Source organism: Schistocerca gregaria, chromosome 9 (genome assembly GCF_023897955.1).
Source record: "Schistocerca gregaria isolate iqSchGreg1 chromosome 9, iqSchGreg1.2, whole genome shotgun sequence".
In the NCBI taxonomy this organism is placed as follows: domain Eukaryota; kingdom Metazoa; phylum Arthropoda; class Insecta; order Orthoptera; family Acrididae; genus Schistocerca; species Schistocerca gregaria.
This window is the reverse complement of record NC_064928.1, coordinates 159939519-159961952: the sequence shown is the minus strand read 5'-3', so window position 1 is coordinate 159961952 and position 22434 is coordinate 159939519. Positions and strand designations below refer to the sequence as shown.

The following is a 22434-nucleotide window of genomic DNA, read 5'->3' as shown; positions in this document are numbered from 1 at the left end:
CAGTTCTTTCCAAACGTTGATAAGTTATTGTAGCAACAGCTGCTTCAATCCGGTTTCTTAATTCAGGGAGGTCTGCTGGTAGTGGAGGCACGTAAACACGATCCTTGATGAAGCCCCAAAGGAAAAAATCGCATGGCGTTGGGCCGGGTGAACGTGGAGGCCATGCAAAGCAAGCCCTGTCATTGGTCCCCTTGCGGCCTATCCAGCGCTTGGGTACAGTGAAGTTCAACCCGACCTAACGCCATGCGATTTTTCCTTTGGGGCTTCATCAAGGATCGTGTGTACGTGCCTCCACTACCAGCAGACCTCCCTGAATTAAGAAACCGGATTGAAGCAGCTGTTGCTACAATCACTTATCAACGTTTGGAAAGAACTGAACTATAGACTTGATGTGCACCGTGTGACAAATGGTGCTCACACTGAACATTTATAAGGTTCTTAGTAAAACTGTTTGAGTTGCTCTTTCATTTGAAATATCATTTACAACTGTAAGTTTAATGTAATAAATATTATAAAGCGTTAAAACCCCAATATTTATTTACGAACACCCTGTATTTCTAAAGTTTATCGGAAATCCGACATATCGATATTTAAAACGATATCACTATGGGGTCTCGATTTATTGTGAGACGGTATCAACATATCACGGAAAAAATATCGACGTACCTGCCTATAAAAATATCGCTGCACATTGTAAATATATTACCTATTTTAGTGCTGTATTTGTAAGTATTGATTAATTATTAGATATTCTGTACATCAAGAAGCTGGCAGCCTATCTATCCCCCTTAGAGCAAGAATTGAAAGGAAAACGATGCGTATCGAAAACCAGTTTGCCTAATGGTAACTACATGTAAGTGGCACAATAAAAGGTGTCCGATGGGTCTGTCGTTCGATTTCGTCACACATCGCATTTGTCTGGAACAATTAATGTCGACTTCCCTGTTTCTTTCGTTTCTGTCGACAAAAGCGACCTAGCAGCTGTAGTGTCAAAATTGCGTGTTGACGTTAAACGTTAGTCTCTGTTGGTAGCGCTGGGCGCCAGTTACGTCAGCATTTCCACTCACACACCTACGCCCACCGTAAAGAGAAATCTTGTCATTTAGATTTTTATGCATTATATTCAACATCTGCTTTTGAAGAATGTCGATGTGAAGAAATAGCACACCGGTTGCATTAAAAACTGTTTTTCAAAGCAACTGGTGTGCTATTGCTTCACATCGGAAATCTTGTTATTCCATTTACACCGCCTCCCCCCCCCCCCCCCCCCCCCCCCACCCCACCAGTGGGATTTGACTTCTTCTTTGTGCTACCTATATTTTCTTCACACAGTCAAAGAGAAAGACTGAATGTGATGAAAGCTCAAAAAATAGTGGGACTCCTTCACACAGTGAACGTAAAATTATGTTCAAAATGGTTCAAATGGCTCTGAGCACTACGGGACTTAACATCTGAGGTCATCAGTCTCCTAGAACGTAGAACTATGTAAGCCTAAGGACATCACACTCATCCATGCCCGAGGCAGCGGTCGCGTGGTTTCAGGCTGAAGCGTCTAGAACCGCTCGGTCACAGCGGCCGGCTAAAATTATGTTGTAATACAATTTCAAAAGAATAACTTCAAATATTTACCGAAAATTGTGAAAAAGATATCAGCCCTGTAAATTACCATTATGGTATCGATATATCAAAGAAAAGTACTATGCATATCAATAGGTTTCTGAAAACATGTCGATTAAGCGACGTATCGATATTTTGTCAACAGTCCTAGCGTCGACCACTGCAAGGACGACAGAGGGCGGGACAAGCGCACCAGAGTTCCTCCGTTCCAGGGACCTATTTCTGCACCGTATCACTTGTGCAAGACTAGACCGGCACTAATTCCTCCGCCTCGGCTATACAAGGCAGTGCAAGCCAACTCGTTGGCATTTCGCTCCACTGAAGCTCTGAGCCATTTCATGTCGACTCTTACCAGCCCATCAGCCAGAGCCCGACCAGAAAGCACCACACTGGGACTTACGACTTTCCAGCGACGTCCCGAGAGGCACCTGTAGCCCGACTGCTTCGAACGCTCAACCTCCGTCGTTAGGTTGGCCTAGTCTTCACGTCCCAATACGTTAATCACTGTGTGTTCCAGGCAAATGCCTGTTACTGTCTGAGAAGCCGTATTATTTTTATTGAGAAGAGTTTACGTTTGTTATCAAATCTCTCTACTGTCATCGCAATAAGCCCATGTCTCTTATTTACCTGTGTCTTACTATTCTTTATCAAGCATCTGTCAGTGGGAGATATAGCTGGTGTGTCCGGCACTAAACTTAATCGTTTTGAAACTTCCTGGCAGATTAAAACTGTGTGCCGGACCGAGACTCGAACGGGGAACCAGCACTTGCCCGCGAAAGGCAAAGGTCCCGAGTTCGTATCTCGGTCCGGCACACAGTTTTAAACCGCCACAAAGTTTCTTATCAACGCACACTCTGCTGCAGAGTGAAAATCTCATTCTGATAATCGTTTTGGTTGTCCAGGTGGTATGGTGTGGGGAGACATGATGGTGAATGAACTTACTGCTCTCCAGACCGCTGAACACGGTACAATGACCGTCAACGTTATTGTGGCACTACAACCATTTCGCATGCGGTGTGTTCGGGGCTGCATTCGGTTCCGACCTCATTTTTATGGGTGACAGTCGAACAGCGCAGGTTGGGCAGCTCTGGAACGAGAGAATATTCGGCAGACTGCCCTGCCCGTTCCCCCGACTTAAACTGCATGTAGGACGTGTCGGCTGCGTTAGGGAGACGTATAGCAGCACGGGCGCACGCACCAACGACCATCCGCCATTTGTCAACCGAGCTGGTGGAGGAGTGGAACTCCCTACCACTAAAACTCTTTACCAGCCTTCTGGCAGCATAGGAGCACGTTGCAGAGCATGCATTGCTCTGTAGTGATCACACATCCTATTAACAACCACCCCCCGCCTTTTTAATGTCCAGAGCACCATCATAAATCGCGGTGACCTCAGTGTAATTATTGTATAGGCCCCCTGGCTCACCAGCTGTTGTGGCAGAACAGCTGAATGAAAATTTGGAAAATATTTCGAGTAGATTTCTCGAACAGATTTGGAGACTCAAACGTTCATAACGGGTGGCAGGGAGAAAGAATCCAGTGAAATCTTTTTTAAGTGCAGCATCTGAAAACTACCTTGACTCGACTCGTGGCGATAACATATTAGACCTTCTGGTGACAAACAGACACGAAATATTTGAAACAGTTAACATGGAACAAGGAATCGGCGATCATAAAGCGGGTACAGCATCAGTGATTTCAGCCGTAAATAGAAATATTGAAAAAGGTAGGAAGATTTATCTGTTTATCAAAAGTGACAAGCCGGCCGGTGTGGCCAAGCGGTTCTAGGCGCTACAGTCTGGAACCGCACGACTGCTACGGACGCAGGTTCGAATCCTGGCTCGAGCATGGGTGTGTGTGATGTCCTTATGTTAGTCCCATAGTGCTCAGAGCCATTTGCACCATTTGAAAAGTCACAAAAAGCAGATTTAGAGTACTTGACGGCTCAACACAAAAGTTTTATCTCAAGTACAGATAGTGTTGAGGATCAATGGACAAAGTTCAAAGCCATTTTACAATATGCATTAGATGAGTATGTGCCAAGCAAGATCGTAAGAGATGGAAAAGAGCCACCGTGGTACAACAACCGAGTTAGAAAACTGCTGCGGAAGCAAAGGGAACTTCACAGCAAACATAATCATAGCCAAAGCCTTGCAGACAAACAAAAATTACGCGAAGCGAAATGTAGTGTGAGGAGGGCTATGCGAGAGGCTTTCAATGAATTCGAAAGTAAAGTTCTATGTACTGACTTGGCAGAAAATCCTAAAAAATTTGGTCCTATGTCAAAGCGGTAGGTGGATCAAAACAAAATGTCCAGACACTATGTGATCAAAATGGTACTGAAACAAATGATGACAGACTAAGGGCCGAAATACTAAATGTCTTTTTCCAAAGCTGTTTCACAGAGGAAGACTGCACTGTAGTTCCTTCTCTAGACTGTCGCACAGCTGACAAAATGGTAGATATCGAAATAGATGACAGAGAGATAGAAAAACGATTAAAGTCACTCAAAAGAGGAAAGTACGCTGGATCTGATGGGATACCAGTTCGATTTTACTCAGAGTACGCAAAATAACTTGCTCCCCTTCTTGCAGCGGTGTACCGTAGGTCTCTAGAAGAGAGTAGCGTTCCAAAAGATTCGAAAAGGGCACAGGACATCCCCGTTTTCAAGGACGGACGTCGAACAGATGTGCAGAACTGTAGACCTATATCTCTAACGTCGATCAGTTGTAGAATTTTGGAACACGTATTATAGTCTAGTATAATGACTTTTCTGGAGACTAGAAATCTACTCTGTAGGAATCAGCATGGGTTTCGGAAAAGACAATCGTGCGAAATCCCGCTCGCGCTATTCGCCCACGAGACTCAGAGGGCCTTAGACACGGGTTCACAGGTAGATGCCGTGTTTCTTGACTTCCACAAGGCGTTTGATACAGTTCCCCACAGTCGTTTAGTGAACAAAGTAAGAGCATATTGACTATCAGATCAATTGTCTGATTGGATTGAAGAGTTCCTAGATAACAGAACGCAGCATGTCATTCTCAGTGGAGAGAAGTCTTCCGAAGTAAGAGTGATTTCAGGTGTGCCGCAGGGGAGTGTCGTAGGACCGTTGCTATTCACAATATACATAAATGACCTTGTGGATGACATCGGAAATTCACTGAGACTTTTTGCGGATGATGCTGTGGTATATCGAGAGGTTGTAACAATGGGAATTGTACTGAAATGCCGGAGGATCTGCAGCGAATTGACGCATGGTGCAGGGAATGGCAATTGAATCTCGATGTAGACAAGTGTAATGTGCTGCGAATACATAGAAAGAAAGCTTCTTAGTTATTTAGCTACAGTATAGCAGGTCAGCAAGTGGAAGCAGTTAATTCCGTAAATTATCTGCGAGTAGGCACTAGGAGTGATTTAAAATAGAATGACTATACAAAACTAATCGTCGGGAAATCAGATGCCAGACTGATATTCATTGGAGGAATCCTAAGGAAATGCAGTCCGAAAACAAAGGAAGTAGGTTACAATACACTTGTTCGCCCACTGCTTGAATACTGCTCACCGGAGTGGGATCCGTAACAGATAGGGTTGATAGAAGAGATAGAGAAGATCCAACGGAGAGCAGCGCGCTTCGTTACAGGATCATTTAGTAATCGCGAAAGCGTTACGGAGATGATAGATAAACTCCAGTGGAAGACTGCAAGAGAGACGCTCAGTAGCTCGGTACGGGCTTTTGTTGAAGTTTCGACAACATACCTTCATCGAGGAATCGAGCAGTATATTGCTCCCTCCTACGTATATCTCGCGAAGAGGCCATGAGGATAAAATCAGAGAGATAAGAGCCCACACAGAGGCATGCCGACAATCTTTCTTTCTACGAACAATACGAGACTGGAATAGAAGGGAGAACTGATAGAGGTACTGAAGCTACCCTTAGCCACACATCTTCAGGTGGTATTGAAGCTCTTTTTTCCGTGTTTGCTTTAACAATATATATGTTTTTGGATAGGGTCCGCCTTTAGCAAAACACAGTTTTGTTTTTTAACCCAAACATGTTTCACTGCAGTTGCAGCATCCTCAGTGGGCTTTTATTTTCCATCTGTTAAAGATAAAGAACGTTCTTTGTTGTTTTGTACACATGTAGCTATTAGTTTTTGTTATAAAAAATGTAATTATAGATATTTGAAAAAACACATAAATTATGAAAATCCATACCTTTTTACCACATGGTGTGGTTTTTCTGACGTCTTGTGTTTCTACAATGACCGACAGTTTGTCATCTGCAACCACTTATACCTTAAAGTAGATAAATTGTTTAAGCCAAAATTACGATTTGAAGAACTATGTTATTATTATGCCTGAAATTATTTAATTCTATGTGTTTGTGTGTGTGTGTGTGTGAGTGTTTATTTACATGGTGTTTCACTTACTCTTTTTTCGTCTTCATCTCTGTCAAACACTGAATATTGAGTTGCCACTGCCACTGTCACTGTCACTGTTTCACTGTTTATCAGCTATAAAAACAAAACATGGCTGGCAGTGGAACAGCTGGAGGTGTAAAAACAAAATGGCTGACAGTGGAACAGTTGAAGGTGTTCCTGGCGGCTGTTTTGAACCTTTCAGAGGTGACTGAGATATTTTTACTTTTTTATTATTTTTTTAGTGTGTGTTTGTGTGTGTGTGTGTGTGTGTGTGTGTGTGTGTGTGTAAAAGGGGGAGACAGAGAGAGAAAGAGAGGGAGAGAGAAAGGGAGGGAGAGAGAGATTTTAGGTTTCAGGAATTTTTTTTTTTTTTTTTTTTTTTTTTTTTGGTGGTTGGGGGAGGGGGGTTAAGATCTCTATAGGTTGGTTTTGTCTGTTAATTCTTTGAGGGCAGAAACAGAGTGCCATTGCAGAGAGCTGTGTGTTCATTTATTATTTGTTTGCCTTCTACTATGGCTTTTTGTATCTGGTAATTTTCTTCGATTATCAGTTTCTGTGAGGGGCTGTTGCTGCATTTGAGAATTTTCAAATCCGTGTTGATGTTTGTTGGGCTATGTTTCTTGTCCATGAGGTGTTCAGCAAATGTGGAATGACAGCTGTTACTTTTTAATGCTCTTTTGTGTTCTGTATATCTGGTATTAAAGTTTCTGGTTGTCTGTCCTATATAAACTGCTTTGCAATCCTGGCATGTTAATTGGTAAATACCAGATGTGTTGTGTTTGTCTGTGCTTGTGTTGGTTGTCCTTAGTTTTTTCTGTGTTGAGTTGTCTGTCCTGTAGGCTATTTTTATCCCTTGTTTTTTGAGTATGTTGCCTATTCTGTGTACAAAACAGTACAAAACAGTACACAGAATAGGCAACATACTCAAAAAACAAGGGATAAAAATAGCCTACAGGACAGACAACTCAACACAGAAAAAACTAAGGACAACCAACACAAGCACAGACAAACACAACACATCTGGTATTTACCAATTAACATGCCAGGATTGCAAAGCAGTTTATATAGGACAGACAACCAGAAACTTTAATACCAGATATACAGAACACAAAAGAGCATTAAAAAGTAACAGCTGTCATTCCACATTTGCTGAACACCTCATGGACAAGAAACATAGCCCAACAAACATCAACACGGATTTGAAAATTCTCAAATGCAGCAACAGCCCCTCACAGAAACTGATAATCGAAGAAAATTACCAGATACAAAAAGCCATAGTAGAAGGCAAACAAATAATAAATGAACACACAGCTCTCTGCAATGGCACTCTGTTTCTGCCCTCAAAGAATTAACAGACAAAACCAACCTATAGAGATCTTAACCCCCCTCCCCCAACCACCAAAAAAAAAAAAAAAAAAAAAAAAAAAAAAAAATCCTGAAACCTAAAATCTCTCTCTCCCTCCCTTTCTCTCTCCCTCTCTTTCTCTCTCTGTCTCCCCCTTTTACACACACACACACACACACACACACACACACACACACACACACACACAAACACACACTAAAAAAATAATAAAAAAGTAAAAATATCTCAGTCACCTCTGAAAGGTTCAAAACAGCCGCCAGGAACACCTTCAACTGTTCCACTGTCAGCCATCTTGTTTTTACACCTCCAGCTGTTCCACTGCCAGCCATGTTTTGTTTTTATAGCTGATAAACAGTGAAACAGTGACAGTGACAGTGGCAGTGGCAACTCAATATTCAGTGTTTGACAGAGATGAAGACGAAAAAAGAGTAAGTGAAACACCATGTAAATAAACACTCACACACACACACACACACACACACAAACACATAGAATTAAATAATTTCAGGCATAATAATAACATAGTTCTTCAAATCGTAATTTTGGCTTAAACAATTTATCTACTTTAAGGTATAAGTGGTTGCAGATGACAAACTGTCGGTCACTGTAGAAACACAAGACGTCAGAAAAACCACACCATGTGGTAAAAAGGTATGGATTTTCATAATTTATGTGTTTTTTCAAATATCTATAATTACATTTTTTATAACAAAAACTAATAGCTACATGTGTACAAAACAACAAAGAACGTTCTTTATCTTTAACAGATGGAAAATAAAAGCCCACTGAGGATGCTGCAACTGCAGTGAAACATGTTTGGGTTAAAAAACAAAACTGTGTTTTGCTAAAGGCGGACCCTATCCAAAAACATATATATCTTCAGGTGGCTTGCGAAGTGTGGATGTAAATGTAGATGTATTAGGATAAAAGTGTCGTTTGTGTTCGTCTCTTTGTGTATTTGTATCCGTTACCTTCCGCACTATACTGTAGTATTACTTCCCATGTATGGTCCGAGTTTGGTCGAGGTATGTTAGTTGGAAGTGACACATCATACGAATGTTACTTTTGTGGTTAAGTTTTGCACACCAACGTGGGGGTAAATTCTAGTGTCCGATTCTACTCGTCAGCTTTGAGCAATGACGTCATACCTTAGGCAAAGACGCTACGTAAAGACTATGGCATCGATAGCTACGATGCCACGGCGTAGGTACAAGTTCTTAGGCTGGCACTACGAGAGCGGACGATCCACACCGACGACAGCGCCCTCTAGCCGGCGCTGTGCAGCTCTGCGAGCGCCGCTCCAGATTCAGCACATTTGATTCCGAGCAGACGACCGACCAACATCGTTTCATTTTCATAGTGGGCGAGCCACTACAGATTTTGCCTGTGTAACTGCTGTTAGCTTTGATACATCCTACTTCGCACCTACGTGCTCATCAAACCCATAGTTGTTGTTGTTGTTGTTGTTGTCTTCAGTCCTGAGACTGGTTTGATGCAGCTCTCCATGCTACTCTATCCTGTGCAAGCTGCTTCATCTCCCAGTACCTACTGCAACCTACATCCTTTTGAATCTGCTTAGTGTACTCATCTCTCGGTCTCCCTCTACGATTTTTACCCTCCACGCTGCCCTCCAACGCTAAATTTGTGATCCCTTGATGCCTCAAAACATGTCCTACCAACCGATCCCTTCTTCTAGTCAAGTTGTGCCACAAACTTCTCTTCTCCCCAATCCTATTCAATACCTCCTCATTAGTTACGTGATCTATCCACCTTATCTTCAGTATTCTTCTGTAGCACCACATTTCGAAAGCTTCTATTCTCTTCTTGTCCAAACTAGTAATCGTCCATGTTTCACTTCCATACATGGCTACACTCCAAACAAATACTTTCAGAAACGACTTCCTGATACATAAATCTATATTCGATGTTAACAAATTTCTCTTCTTCAGAAACGCTTTCCTTGCCATTGCCAGTCTACATTTTATATCCTCTCTACTTCGACCATCATCAGTTATTTTACTTCCTAAATAGCAAAACTCCTTTACTACTTTAAGTGTCTCATTTCCTAATCTAATTCCCTCAGCATCACCCGATTTAATTTGACTACATTCCATTATCCTCGTTTTGCTTTTGTTGATGTTCATCTTATACCCTCCTTTCAAGACACTGTCCATTCCGTTCAACTGCTCTTCCAAGTCCTTTGCCGTCTCTGACAGAATTACAATGTCATCGGCGAACCTCAAAGTTTTTACTTCGTCTCCATGAATTTTAATACCTACTCCAAATTTTTCTTTTGTTTCCTTTACTGCTTGCTCAATATACAGATTGAATAACATCGGGGAGAGGCTACAACCCTGTCTCACTCCTTTCCCAACCACTGCTTCCCTTTCATGCCCCTCGACTTTTATGACTGCCATCTGGTTTCTGTACAAATTGTAAATAGCCTTTCGCTCCCTGTATTTTACCCCTGCCACCTTTAGAATTTGAAAAAGAGTATTCCAGTCAACATTGTCAAAAGCTTTCTCTAAGTCTACAAATGCTAGAAACGTAGGTTTGCCTTTTCTTAATCTTTCTTCTAAGATAAGTCGTAAGGTCAGTATTGCCTCACGTGTTCCAACATTTCGACGGAATCCAAACTGATCCTCCCCGAGGTCCGCATCTACCAGTTTTTCCATTCGTCTGTAAAGAATTCGCGTTAGTATTTTGCAACTGTGACTTATTAAACTGATAGTTCGCTAATTTTCACATCTGTCAGCACATGCTTTCTTTGGGATTGGAATTATTATATTCTTCTTGAAGTCTGAGGGTATTTCGCCTGTCTCATACATCTTGCTCACCAGCTGGTAGAGTTTTGTCATTACTGGCTCTCCCAAGGCCGTCAGTAGTTCTAATGGAATGTAGTCTACTCCGGGGGCCTTGTTTCGACTCAGGTCTTTCAGTGCTCTGTCAAACTCTTCACGCAGTATCGTATCTCCCATTTCGTCTTCATCTACATCCTCTTCTATTTCCATAATAATGTCCTCAAGTACATCACCCTTGTATAAACCTTCTATATACTCCTTCCACCTTTCTGCCTTCCCTTCTTTGCTTAGAACTGGGTTGCCATCTGAGCTCTTGATATTCATACACGTGGTTCTCTTCTCTCCAAAGGTCTCTTTAATTTTCCTGTAGGCATTATCTATCTTACCCCTAGTGAGATAAGCTTCTACATCCTTACATTTGTCCTCTAGCCATCCCTGTTTAGCCATTTTGCACTTCCTGTCGATCTCATTTTTGAGACGTCTGTATTCCTTTCTGCCTGCTTCATTTACTGCATTTTTATATTTTCTCCTTTCATCAATTAAATTCAATATTTCTTCTGTTACCCAAGGATTTCTAGCAGCCCTCGTCTTTGTACCTACTTTATCCTCTGCTGCCTTCACTACTACATCCCTCAGAGCTACCCATTCTTCTTCTACTGTATTTCTTTCCCCTATTCCTGTCAATTGTCCCCTTATGCTCTCCCTGAAACTCTGTACAACCTCTGGTTCTTTCAGTTTATCCAGGTCCCATCTCCTTAATTTCCCACATTTTTGCAGTTTCTTCAGTTTTAATCTACAGGTCATAACCAATAGATTGTGGTCAGAGTCCACATCTGCCCCTGGAAATGTCTTACAACTTAAAACCTGGTTCCTAAATCTGTGTCTTACCATTATATAATCTATTTGATACCTTTTAGTATCTCCAGGGTTCTTCCACGTATACAACCTTCTTTCATGATTCTGAAACCAAGTGTTAGCTATGATTAAGTTGTGCTCCGTGCAAAATTCTACTAGGCGGCTTCCTCTTTCATTTCTTAGCCCCAATCCATATTCACCTACTATGTTTCCTTCTCTCCCTTTTCCTACACTCGAATTCCAGTCACCCATTACTATTAAATTTTCATCTCCCTTCACTATCTGAATAATTTCTTTTATTTCATCATACATTTCTTCAATTTCTTCGTCATCTGCAGAGCTAGTTGGCATATAAACTTGTACTACTGTAGTAGGTGTGGGCTTCGTATCTATCTTGGCCACAATAATGCGTTCACTATGTTGTTTGTAGTAGCTTACCCGCATTCCTATTTTCCTGTTCATTATTAAACCTACTCCTGCATTACCCCTATTTGATTTTGTGTTTATAACCCTGTAGTCACCTGACCAGAAGTCTTGTTCCTCCTGCCACCGAACTTCACTAATTCCCACCATATCTAACTTTAACCTATCCATTTCCCTTTTTAAATTTTCTAACCTACCTGCCCGATTAAGGGATCTGACATTCCACGCTCCGATCCGTAGGACGCCAGTTTTCTTTCTCCTGATAACGACATCCTCTTGAGTAGTCCCCGCCCGGAGATCCGAATGGGGGACTATTTTACCTCCGGAATGTTTTACCCAAGAGGATGCCATCATCATTTAATCATACAGTAAAGCTGCATGTCCTCGGGAAAAATTACGGCTGTAGTTTCCCCTTGCTTTCAGCCGTTCGCAGTACCAGCACAGCAAGGCCGTTTAACCCATAGTTATGTAACCATATTTTATTACTGTCTTACTTAGGGTAAACATCTTTCATTTTACTTGCAGTACCGACGTGTTTCTACCTCACCTGCTGCTCCTAGCTTCCTACATTCGGCCTACCCTCCAAATTATAGGAGTAGCCCCTTGCGCCGCCTTCCAGGCGGGATACGAAATAGGCAATTTACGAAACCAACGGATCATACACGTATACAGACGAATGTAGCATACGATAAAATTACAATCACATTCACACATTTATTTACTTAGTAATAAATTTTACAGAAACTAACTGAAAATAACGAAAAAAATTAAGAACAAAAATTTAAAACTAATTTTAATGTCTGGTAAGAAGTATTTTCGTCTTTATGCGACTACAAAAGCACAGAGAACCTTTAAATTGCATTACAGTGAAGCACATGGCGAAGCCATAGTATTATAAAATAGCGGTAATTTTATATTAGTTATTGAATCTAACGGAAGAATCGCAGGGAACTGGTGGTTTTAGCGGGGAGAAACCAAAATGTATCAGAAAAACTGGAATATTAAATGAATTGCAACAAATACGAAACAGTAGCATAAAATGTGGAGAAACCAACACACTAAATTCTAAAAGAAAAGCCAGTACACGACAAACGAATATCCACAAAAAATAAAGAATATTGGAATCGATAGCTAGAATTACTTTATTTTGGCAAATTCCAGTTACAGATTCCAACCGCTCCAAGATTCATATGTAAATTATTATTTCAATTGTGTGCACTGAAATGTAATGCCATTTTTGCATTTGTAATTTCTCTCTGAAACTACTGCGGCGTATAACAAAAACTGGAATCGGTAACTAGAAATGGCCTTCTGTGTAGGTCAACTCTAGTTACCGATTGCCGCGCGGAGTGGCCCCGGGGTTAGAGGCGACATGTCACGGATTACGCTGCCCCTCCCGCCGGAGGTTCGAGTCGTCATTCGGGCATGGGTGTGCGTGTGTTGTTCTTAGCATAGGTTAGTGTAAGTTAGTTTAAGTAGTGTGTACGTCTAGGAACCAATGACCTGAGCCGTTTGGTCCCTTAGGAATTCACACACCTTTGAACATTTTCTGAGTTACCGATTCCAATATTAGTAACTTTCTTCCAGTAGTTCAGAGAGCAATTACAAATACAGAAATCATATTAGCCTTCTTTTTAATGCACACACGTACTGAAAAAACGATCTAATTAATTAATCATCGAATGGCTGGAATCGGTAACTTCAAGTGACCTATATAGGAGGTCAGTTCTTATCGTTACCGTTTCCGGCTTTTCGATGGTTCATAATTTTGGACATTTTTGCAGTAAATATGTGGACTATGTTTTTGTAAGATTTCAGCATTTCTTATTGATCCCAGAACTACTACGAAAAATTAATAAATATTGTAGGTACAGCTTCCAAATTTATCTCTTTTTCATAGTAATGAGGATGGTAATACCATATGTAGAAATCCTGTAGCACTTAAGTGCACACACTTCTTAAAACGATCTTAATAACGAGCAGTAGAATGATTGGAATCGGTAACTAGAATTAACCTTTATAAATCAGTTCCAGTTACCGATTCCAGTATTTGTTAGACCCTACTTTTGTCAATTTTCGTTACTTGTAAACTCCCTCCGTTAGAATTAGCAATTAGTATTAAATTTTAACGCTGATTCATAATATTATGACTTCACCATGCGCTATACTGTACTGGATTTAAAGATTCTCTGTGATTTTCTTACTCGCATAAACTACGATAACAATTTATTTCATACATGTGAACTTCTCTTTTTCTGTTCTTATTTATTTCCGTTACCTTTAATTCTTGTCGGTATAATTTGTGGCTAAGTAACTGATCACGTGGACTGTATTTGTAATTTTATCGTATGCTACATTCGTTTGTTTACGAATATGATAGTTCCTTTCAAAGATTGTCTCTATGTAGCGCCTATGCGTTAGGTATGACGTCATCGCTCAAAGCAGACGAGTGGAATCGAACACTAGAATTGACCCAAGTGTGCGGGAGGGAAAGAAATCTCCTTTGTAGGAATGCCGTGGACTCCACAAACAGTGATACTGTGAGATTCACGTCGCTCTCTTCGCCAGTGAGATCCAGAAGGAAGAGTAGACAACGGAGCCAACGTTATCCCTTGTTCCATGGTTTCTGGAAGACTTTGGATACAGCTTATCTAATCGGCTAATGAACGAAAAACGCGTTTACCTGTTGCTCTATACACAGGACACAGACTGCACGCGGTACCGCAGAGTGAGAATTGTTGCCTAAGCAGCAGGCGTTAAAGCATCGAAAGGGCACCGCAGCTCCGGTCGTTTCTACAGTAGGCGCCGCCATTGCTGCACTATTTTGTAGCGACTGCCATGTGCTCATAATTAGAGCGTACATCATTTTTTTGCGGTCACTGGGTATTTAGGGACCACGCAGTGAACTGGAGTTCAGCTGCAGAGTCAGCGGGTCAACTTCCGGGGCTGATGCCGTGCCAGCTACACCGCGCAATATAATTAAAGGACCACTTTTTCTAAACCGTTTTTTATTTTGCTTTAGGGCGCAAAAACAACTGGGGTCATACACACCCACGTCAAAGCTATAGAACACGAAGACAGAGTGTCGCGTAATCCCCACCGCGCTTTTGACTTTATATGCAGTTTATATGGCATAATATTTTAATTAACTTTATATTGCTTATTGTTGCGAACAAAACAGATAAAGTGCGATTCTCACTATCAGTTTCTGCAGTTGGAAATATTTTTACTTTGTGCACCTTGATCTATTTCGTGGGGATTCGCACAACACTAACCGATTTCCTGCTGTGCACGTATGATCTTTACTTTGCAAACTATTTTTATGTAACCATGATCTAGCTTTTTAGAAACGAAACACGGTATCATTGCTGTAACTAATTATGAAATTAGACATGTCCTTCGCTACTTTCATCTCTGAAATGCACTGAAAATTGCTCTTATTATACGTACAGAAGTTACAGTATGCTATGTTCGCTAAACGTAAAAGGTGAAGTGGATTTTTTAATATATGAACACTATTGATTGCCACGACTAACACTAGAGCATGAAACTAAAAATGAAAATTGGTTGTTGTATTATTAGCCAGAATAGGTTTCATCATAGCACATTTGATATCACACAAGTAAAATGTTATTGCTCTGATTTATTTAAATTATTTACGTCACTGATATCATAATATCAGTTGCCCATTCCACCTGAAAATTACATAATAAAATCCACCATTCACCTCTGAGGTCTCCGGGAATCTGACAGAAATAATTTTAATGTACCGTTACCTGCCCGCTTACTTGCGGGAAAACTGCTTTCATTCAATTTAATTTGAATTTGCCGCGGCAACGGAAAATCATCGAGTAAAACTGAAGTGATATCAGGTGTTCCCCAGGGAAGCGTCCTGGGACCTCTACTGTTCCAGATCTATATAAATGACCTGGGTGACAATCTGAACAGTTCTCTTAGGTTGTTCGCAGATGATGCTGTAATTTACCGTCTAGTAAGGTCATCCGAAGACCAGTATCAGCTGCAAAGCGATTTAGAAAAGATTGCTGTATGGTGTGTCAGGTGGCAGTTGACGCTAAATAACGAAAAGTGTGAGATGATCCACATGAGTTCGAAAAGAAATCCGTTGGAATTTGATTACTCGATAAATAGTACAATTCTCAAGGCTGTCAATTCAACTAAGTACCTGGGTGTTAAAATTACGAACAACTTCAGTTGGAAGGACCACATAGATAATATTGTCGGGAAGGCGAGCCAAAGGTTGCGTTTCATTGGCAGGACACTTAGAAGATGCAACAAGTCCACTAAAGAGACAGCTTACACTACACTCGTTCGTCCTCTGTTAGAATATTGCTGCGCGGTGTGGGATCCTTACCAGGTGGGATTGACGAAGGACATCGAGAGGGTGCAGAGAAGGGCAGCTCGTTTTGTATTATCGCGTTATAGGGGAGAGAGTGTGGCAGATATGATACACGAGTTGGGATGGAAGTCATTACAGCATAGACGTTTTTCGTCGCGGCGAGAGCTTTTTACGAAATTTCAGTCACCAACTTTCTCTTCCGAATGCGAAAATATTTTGTTGAGCCCAACCTACATAGGTAGGAATGATCATCAAAATAAAATAAGAGAAATCAGAGCTCGAACAGAAAGGTTTAGGTGTTCGTTTTTCCCGCTCGCTGTTCGGGAGTGGAATAGTAGAGAGATAGTATGATTGTGGTTCGATGAACCCTCTGCCAAGCACTTAAATGTGAATTGCAGAGTAGTCATGTAGACGTAGATGTAACGGCTCCCGCGATCGCTGCACAGCTCTGCGTCACGAAAAATTCGAAATATGCTGGAGTGCCCCTCATGTGAATCGGCGTCGAACTCTCTATACAGATAAGTTTTTACGAGCGACGTTCAGTAAGTAATGCCCCACATTTTTTAAAAAAAGCCTTTAATATACACAAATCCAAAAAAAAATTGCATCACCGCGGTTCCTAGAGTTCCGGAACCTATACAGAAAATTGGAATAGACATCAACACAAACATCATTACCGCCCTTTTCATTGCTCATGAAAACCACACATTGCATGTTGTACCACCATACAGCGAGACTTTCAGAGGTGATTGCTGTACACACTGGTACCTCTAATACCCAGTAGCACGACCTCTTGCATTGATGCATGCCTGTATTCGTCGTGGCATACTATACACAAGTTCATCAAGGCACTGTTGGTCCAGATTCTCCCACTCCTCAACGGCGATTCGGCGTGGATCCCTCAGAGTCGTTGGTGGGTCACGTCGTCCATAAACAGCTCTTTACAATCCATCCCAGTCATGTCTGATACTTTTCATGTCTGGAGAACATTCTCGCCACTCTACTCGAGCGATGTCATTATCCTGAAGGAACTCGTTCATAAGATGTGCACGATAGCGACGCGAATTGTCGTCCATGAAGACGAATGCCTCGCCAATACGCTGCCGATATGGTTGCACTATCGGCCGGAGGATGGCATTCACGTATCGTATAGCTGTTACGGCACCTTCCATGATCACCAGCGGCGTACGTCGGCCCCACATAATGCGACCCCAAAGCAGCAGGGAACCTCCACCTTGCTGCACTTGGTGTGTGTAATGAGTTCAGCCCTACCGGGTTGCCTCCAAACACATCTCCGACGCGACACTCATCGGTGAATAGAATGTAATGCCATTCCTGAGTCGTCCATTCGGCATGTCGCTGGGCCCATTTGTACCGCGCTGCATGGTGTCGTGGGTGCAAAGATGAATCTCACCGTGGACGTCGGGAGTGAAGTTGCGCATCACGCAGCTTATTGCGCACAGTGTGAGTCGTAAAACGACGTCCTGTGGTTACACGAAAAGCGTTATGCAACAAGGTGGCGTTGCTCTCAAGGTTCCTCCGAGCCATAATCCGTAGGTAGCTGTCATCCACCGCCGTAGTAGCCCTTGGGAGGCCTGAGCGAGGCATGTCATCGACATGTCCTGTCTCTCTGTAGCTCCTCCATGTTCGAACAACATCGCTTTGGTTCACTCGAAGACGCCTGGACACTTCCCTTGTTGAGAGCCCTTCCTGGCACAAAGTAACAATGCGGACGCGATCGAACCGCGGTATTGACCGTCTATGCATGGTTGAACTACACACAACACGAGCCGTGTGCCTCCCTCCTGGTGAAATGGCTGGAACTGATCAGCTCCGTGTAAAAGGCGCTGCTCATGCATGGTTGTTTACATCTTTGGCCGGTTTAGTGACATCTCTGAGCAGTGAAAGGGACTGAGTCTGTGATACAATACCGACAGTCAACGTCTGGCTTCAGGCGTTCTGGTAACCTTGGTGATGCAAAACGTCTTTTGATGTATGTATAAAGTTGTTACCAAGAATCTCGAAAACTTCCTGACCGAGTTACTTGACGCTTTCACATGTTACTCTGATAAACATGCAGAAGGACATTGGCTATATAATTTTTTAATGAACAAAGTGCTGTTTTTATGTTAAAACCGACAGCAAAAAAAAATAATGCTGTGCTGTGCTGTGCTCTATTCTGAAAATGTGTGGTTTCGTTTTCTTTCCAGCCAGTTTTAACTATGACAGTAGTTCGTTTAAACCATTAGGAAAAATGTTTCTCTCACATGTCTTTTCTCATTGTACATATTTTTAAACAAAAATTATACAATGCTGTACTGTTTTTTTTTTTTTTTTCTTCCTCAGGATTTCACAGGGAACAGGAAAAGCTGTATACATGTCTTATAGGCTTATGATTGGACTATTTCTACAAAATCTGAATTTGCAGTTGGAGTATACACGGAAGAGCCAAAGAAACTGGTGCACCTGCTTAATATCGTGTAGGGCTCCCGCGAGCACGCAGAACTGCCGCAACACGACGTGGCATGAACTCAACTGATGTCAGAAGTAGTGCTGGAGGGAACTGATACCATGAATCCAGCAGGGCTTTCCATAAATCCATAAGAATACGAGGGGGTGGAGATCTCTTCTGAACAGCACATTGCAAAGCATTCCAGATATGCTCAATAATGTTCATGTCCGGTGAGTTTGGTGGCCAGCGGAAGTGTTTAGAATCAGAAGAGTTCCTTGAGCCACTCTGTAGTAACTCTGGGCGTTTGGGCTGTCACATTTTTCTGCTGGAACTGCCCAAGTCCGTCGTAATGCACAATAGACATGAATGGATGCAGGTGATCAGACAGGATGCTTATGTACGTGTCACTTATCAGAGTTGTATCTAGACGTATCAGGGTCCCATATCATATCAACTGCACACGCCCCACACCATTATGGAGCATCCACAAGCTTGAACAGTCCCCTGCTGACATGCAGGGTCCATGGATTCAAGAAGTTGTCTCCATACGTGTACACGTCCGTCCGCTCGATACAATTTGAAATGAGACTCGTCCGACCAGGCAAAATGTTTCCAGCGTCAACTGTCCAATGTCGGTGTTGACGGACCCAGGCGAGGCGTAAAGCTTTGCCTCGTGCAGTCATCAAGGGTACATGAGTGGGCCTTCTGTTCCGAAAGCCCATGTCGATGATGTTTCGTTGAATGGTTTGCACACTCAAACTTGTTGATGTCCCAAAATTAAAACATGCAGTAATTTGCGGTAGGATTGCACTTCTGTCACGCTGAACGATTCCCTTCAGTCGTCGTTGGTCCTATTCTTGCAGTATCTTTTTCCGGCCACAGCGATGTCGGAGATTTTATGTTTTACCGGTTTCCTGATACTCACAGTACACTCGTGAAATGGTCGTACGGGGAAAATCCCCACTTCATCGCTACCTCGGAGATGCTGTGTCCCATCGCTCGTGCTCCGACAGTAACACCACGTTCAGACTCATTTAAATCTTGATAACCGGCCACTGTAGCAGCAGTAACCGATCTAACAACTGCGCCAGACACTTGTCTTGTACAGGCCGACCGCAGCGCCGTATTCTGCCTGTTTTCATATCGCAGTAGTTGAAAACGCGTCCCTATACCAGTTTCTTTGGTGCTTCCGTGTACGAGCCTCAAAGTCAGAGAAAGGCGGAAAGAGTAGATGGACTGAGGAAGGGGCCGGGGATTGAAATTGCCAGAGAGAAGCTTCGTAATTGCTAAATATGTTTGGCAATTGGATATACGTCCAAATCTCCTTTCCACGCCTTTCTGCGCCCATTCCCTCCCACCACGATCTTTGGTTCGCTAGTAGTGACATACCACTGTACTTCTCATACTTGCTCCATTTTTCCTTTCTTATTGTTTATCGAGTATTATTAAAATTATTTTTTTTCTTTTGATGCAGAGAGAATACGACGTGATGTGGAAGCTGTGGAACAAGGGTGAGGAGCGGAAGTTCGAGTGCTGCTTCCTGATCACCATCAAAATCGGCGGCGCCAGCTCCAGGAGCTAGAGGGCGCTCTCCACGGCCTTCAGCATGAGCTCCTGTGCGAGGAGTCTGTCTGCCAGGGAGCAGACATTCAGTTACAGTCTGACAGTGCCGTTACCCCAACTGTTGTGTAAAAAATAAAATGGGAATTTTGAAATAAACTATGCCTTTAGGCTTTGACACCTTGGGCTGTGTTACTTTCATTTTTTTTTTTTTTTAAACCGTATTGACCAACTAGGATCACGTTAACAACTTCAGTTCCTCTTCTTCCTTTGTTGTTGTTTCCTATTTTCCCAGTATTCCCTCATTTTCTCCCCATGAAGTCTCTTCCTTTCTTCTGTCCATGTTGTTCCCGATTTTTTACTTGTTCTGCTTTGAAAGCCTTCCAAATTTAGTATTTTGTTTTTAAAACAGTTTCTTTCTGCTATTTCTGATTCTTTGATGTTGTTTCTTTCATGATCTTTTCTTACTTCTGTAATCCATGCTATTGTCGATTTCTTCTTCCAGAAATATAGGAGTATTTGTTTTGTTAGTCTACTTCCATCCATTCGGTTGTTGTTGTTGTTGTTGTTGTCTTCAGTCCTGAGACTGGTTTGATGCAGCTCTCCATGCTACCATATCCTGTGCAAGCTTCTTCATCTCCCAGTACTTGCTGCAACCTACATCCTTCTGAATCTACTTAGTGTATTCATCTCTTGGTCTGCCTCTAAGATTTTTACCCTCCACGCTCCCCTCCAATGCTAAATTTGTGATCCCTTGATGCCTCACAACATGTCCTACCAACCGGTCCCTTCTTCTTGTCAAATTGTGCCACAAACTCCTCTTCTCCCCAATCCTATTCAATACCTCCTCATTAGTTATGTGATCTACCCATCTAATCTTCAGCATTCTTCTGTAGCACCACATTTCGAAAGCTTCTATTCTCTTCTTGTCCAAACTATTTATCGTCCATGTTTCACTTCCATACATGGCTACACTCCATACAAATACTTTCAGAAACGACTTCTTGACACTTAAATCTATACTCGATGCTAACGAATTTCTCTTCTATCCATTCGGTAGAGATGTCCAAAAAAGGATAATCTTCGTTTGGCCATTACTTCAGACATTTTTTTCTATATTTTTGTTGATCTCCTCATTACTTCTTATTTTCCAACCATCTGCGGTTTTCATTGCACCCATGTTTTTCTAATGATCCTTCTTTCCAGTACTTCTTGTTTGTCGTTCTTACAGTTCATCGTTAGGCATTCAGATCCATATAAACATTCTGGTCGTACCACCGTGGTGTAGTGTTTCTCTGTGTATACAGTCAAATGCTTTCTTGAAATCTATAAATGACAGTAGTATTGGTTTGCTGGTTAACATTCTATGGCGAATTATTGACTTTAAGTTAAAAATTTGTTCTGCACAGGATCTTCCCTTGCGAAAACCACCCTGATATTCTCCTAGTTGTTTGTCTAAAGTATCTACCACTCTGTTGAGAATTTTTGATAATATTTTGTATGCCACTGGCATACAATGCCACTTTTATTATTTTTTGGATTTCTTTCTAACTTTGTGTCTCAGTTTGGCGTGTGCCGTCCCAGCGACAATTGTGTTGTAAAGACTTAAAAAAAAAACTTGTAACGGGAAGTGCCTCTCGCGGCGAAATAAATGTACACGAACCTTATGCGTTTCACCGAGGATAGCATTCATCTTACGCTAAGTGATGTGACGGTACGTCACATAAATATTGACATTTTTTATCGGTTGTAAACGGTAGTTAACATATTTTATGAATAAGTATACAAGATACAGTTAACGTTTTTGAAATAACTGATATGCAGCGATAATTTAAGAGTAACATCTTCATTTAAAAGATGTCTATGAAAATAAAAAAAGGATCGAAAAGAGACGTGAGTGTACGGCTGAAGAGGAAGGACGTACTTTATGGTACACACACTGTTTTGTTTCGCGATACGGAAGGCAGCCATTGAGTGGCTACACATATTTTATGTAAGTTATTCGGTATTATGCTAAAATAAACTAATTATTGTTATCACAAAATGAATTTCCTTCTAATAGTTGTCACCTCAAATGCTCGCAGTGGCTAATTCTTTTTAATAAGCATTTTTTCAGTAATTTGCGCTGCGGGAAGTTCATCTTCTTATGCAGCCTCTGGTCGGCCATTACGCGCCTAAGTATTAATTTATTTTTTCAAAGTGTTAACAGTAACGGTAAATGCGAGAGATTTCGTTGTAAGAACCTTTTTAAATTGGAAAAAATAATTAATTTGCGTTAAAATTCATTTTTTAAATTATACAGATTCCATGAGTTCAGTAAGTTTTATCTTGGCCGTTCCACGGCAACAAACGAAATTCTGTCGAGCCTTGCTTTGCAATCAATAAATATAAATTAACAAAATTACATTCAATTCAGTTAACGGCAACTATATTTTAGTCATCACGTTCAAAATCTATAGTTGGTACATGAATAACTGAGGCCCTTCAAGAACACGTTTCATATTTACTTATGCACGTAAGTAAAAGTGATAAGAAAATATATCCCTGAGAGAAAGAGTCATACTCTAACAAAAGACAAATTC

At 41.6% G+C, this 22434-nt stretch overlaps 1 protein-coding gene across 1 annotated transcript in view; it reads left to right on the top strand.

Annotated features, from left to right (window-relative positions):
- LOC126291749 (MD-2-related lipid-recognition protein-like) overlaps positions 1-20037 on the top strand; it is a 100269-nt gene extending 80232 nt beyond the window's left edge. Inside the window, exon 4 of the mRNA XM_049985427.1 lies at positions 19767-20037. Within this exon, the coding sequence (XP_049841384.1) occupies positions 19767-19874 (108 nt within the window). The 3' untranslated portion in view covers positions 19875-20037. The remainder of the gene's footprint in view (positions 1-19766) is intronic.
- Positions 20038-22434: the final 2397 nt, after the last annotated feature.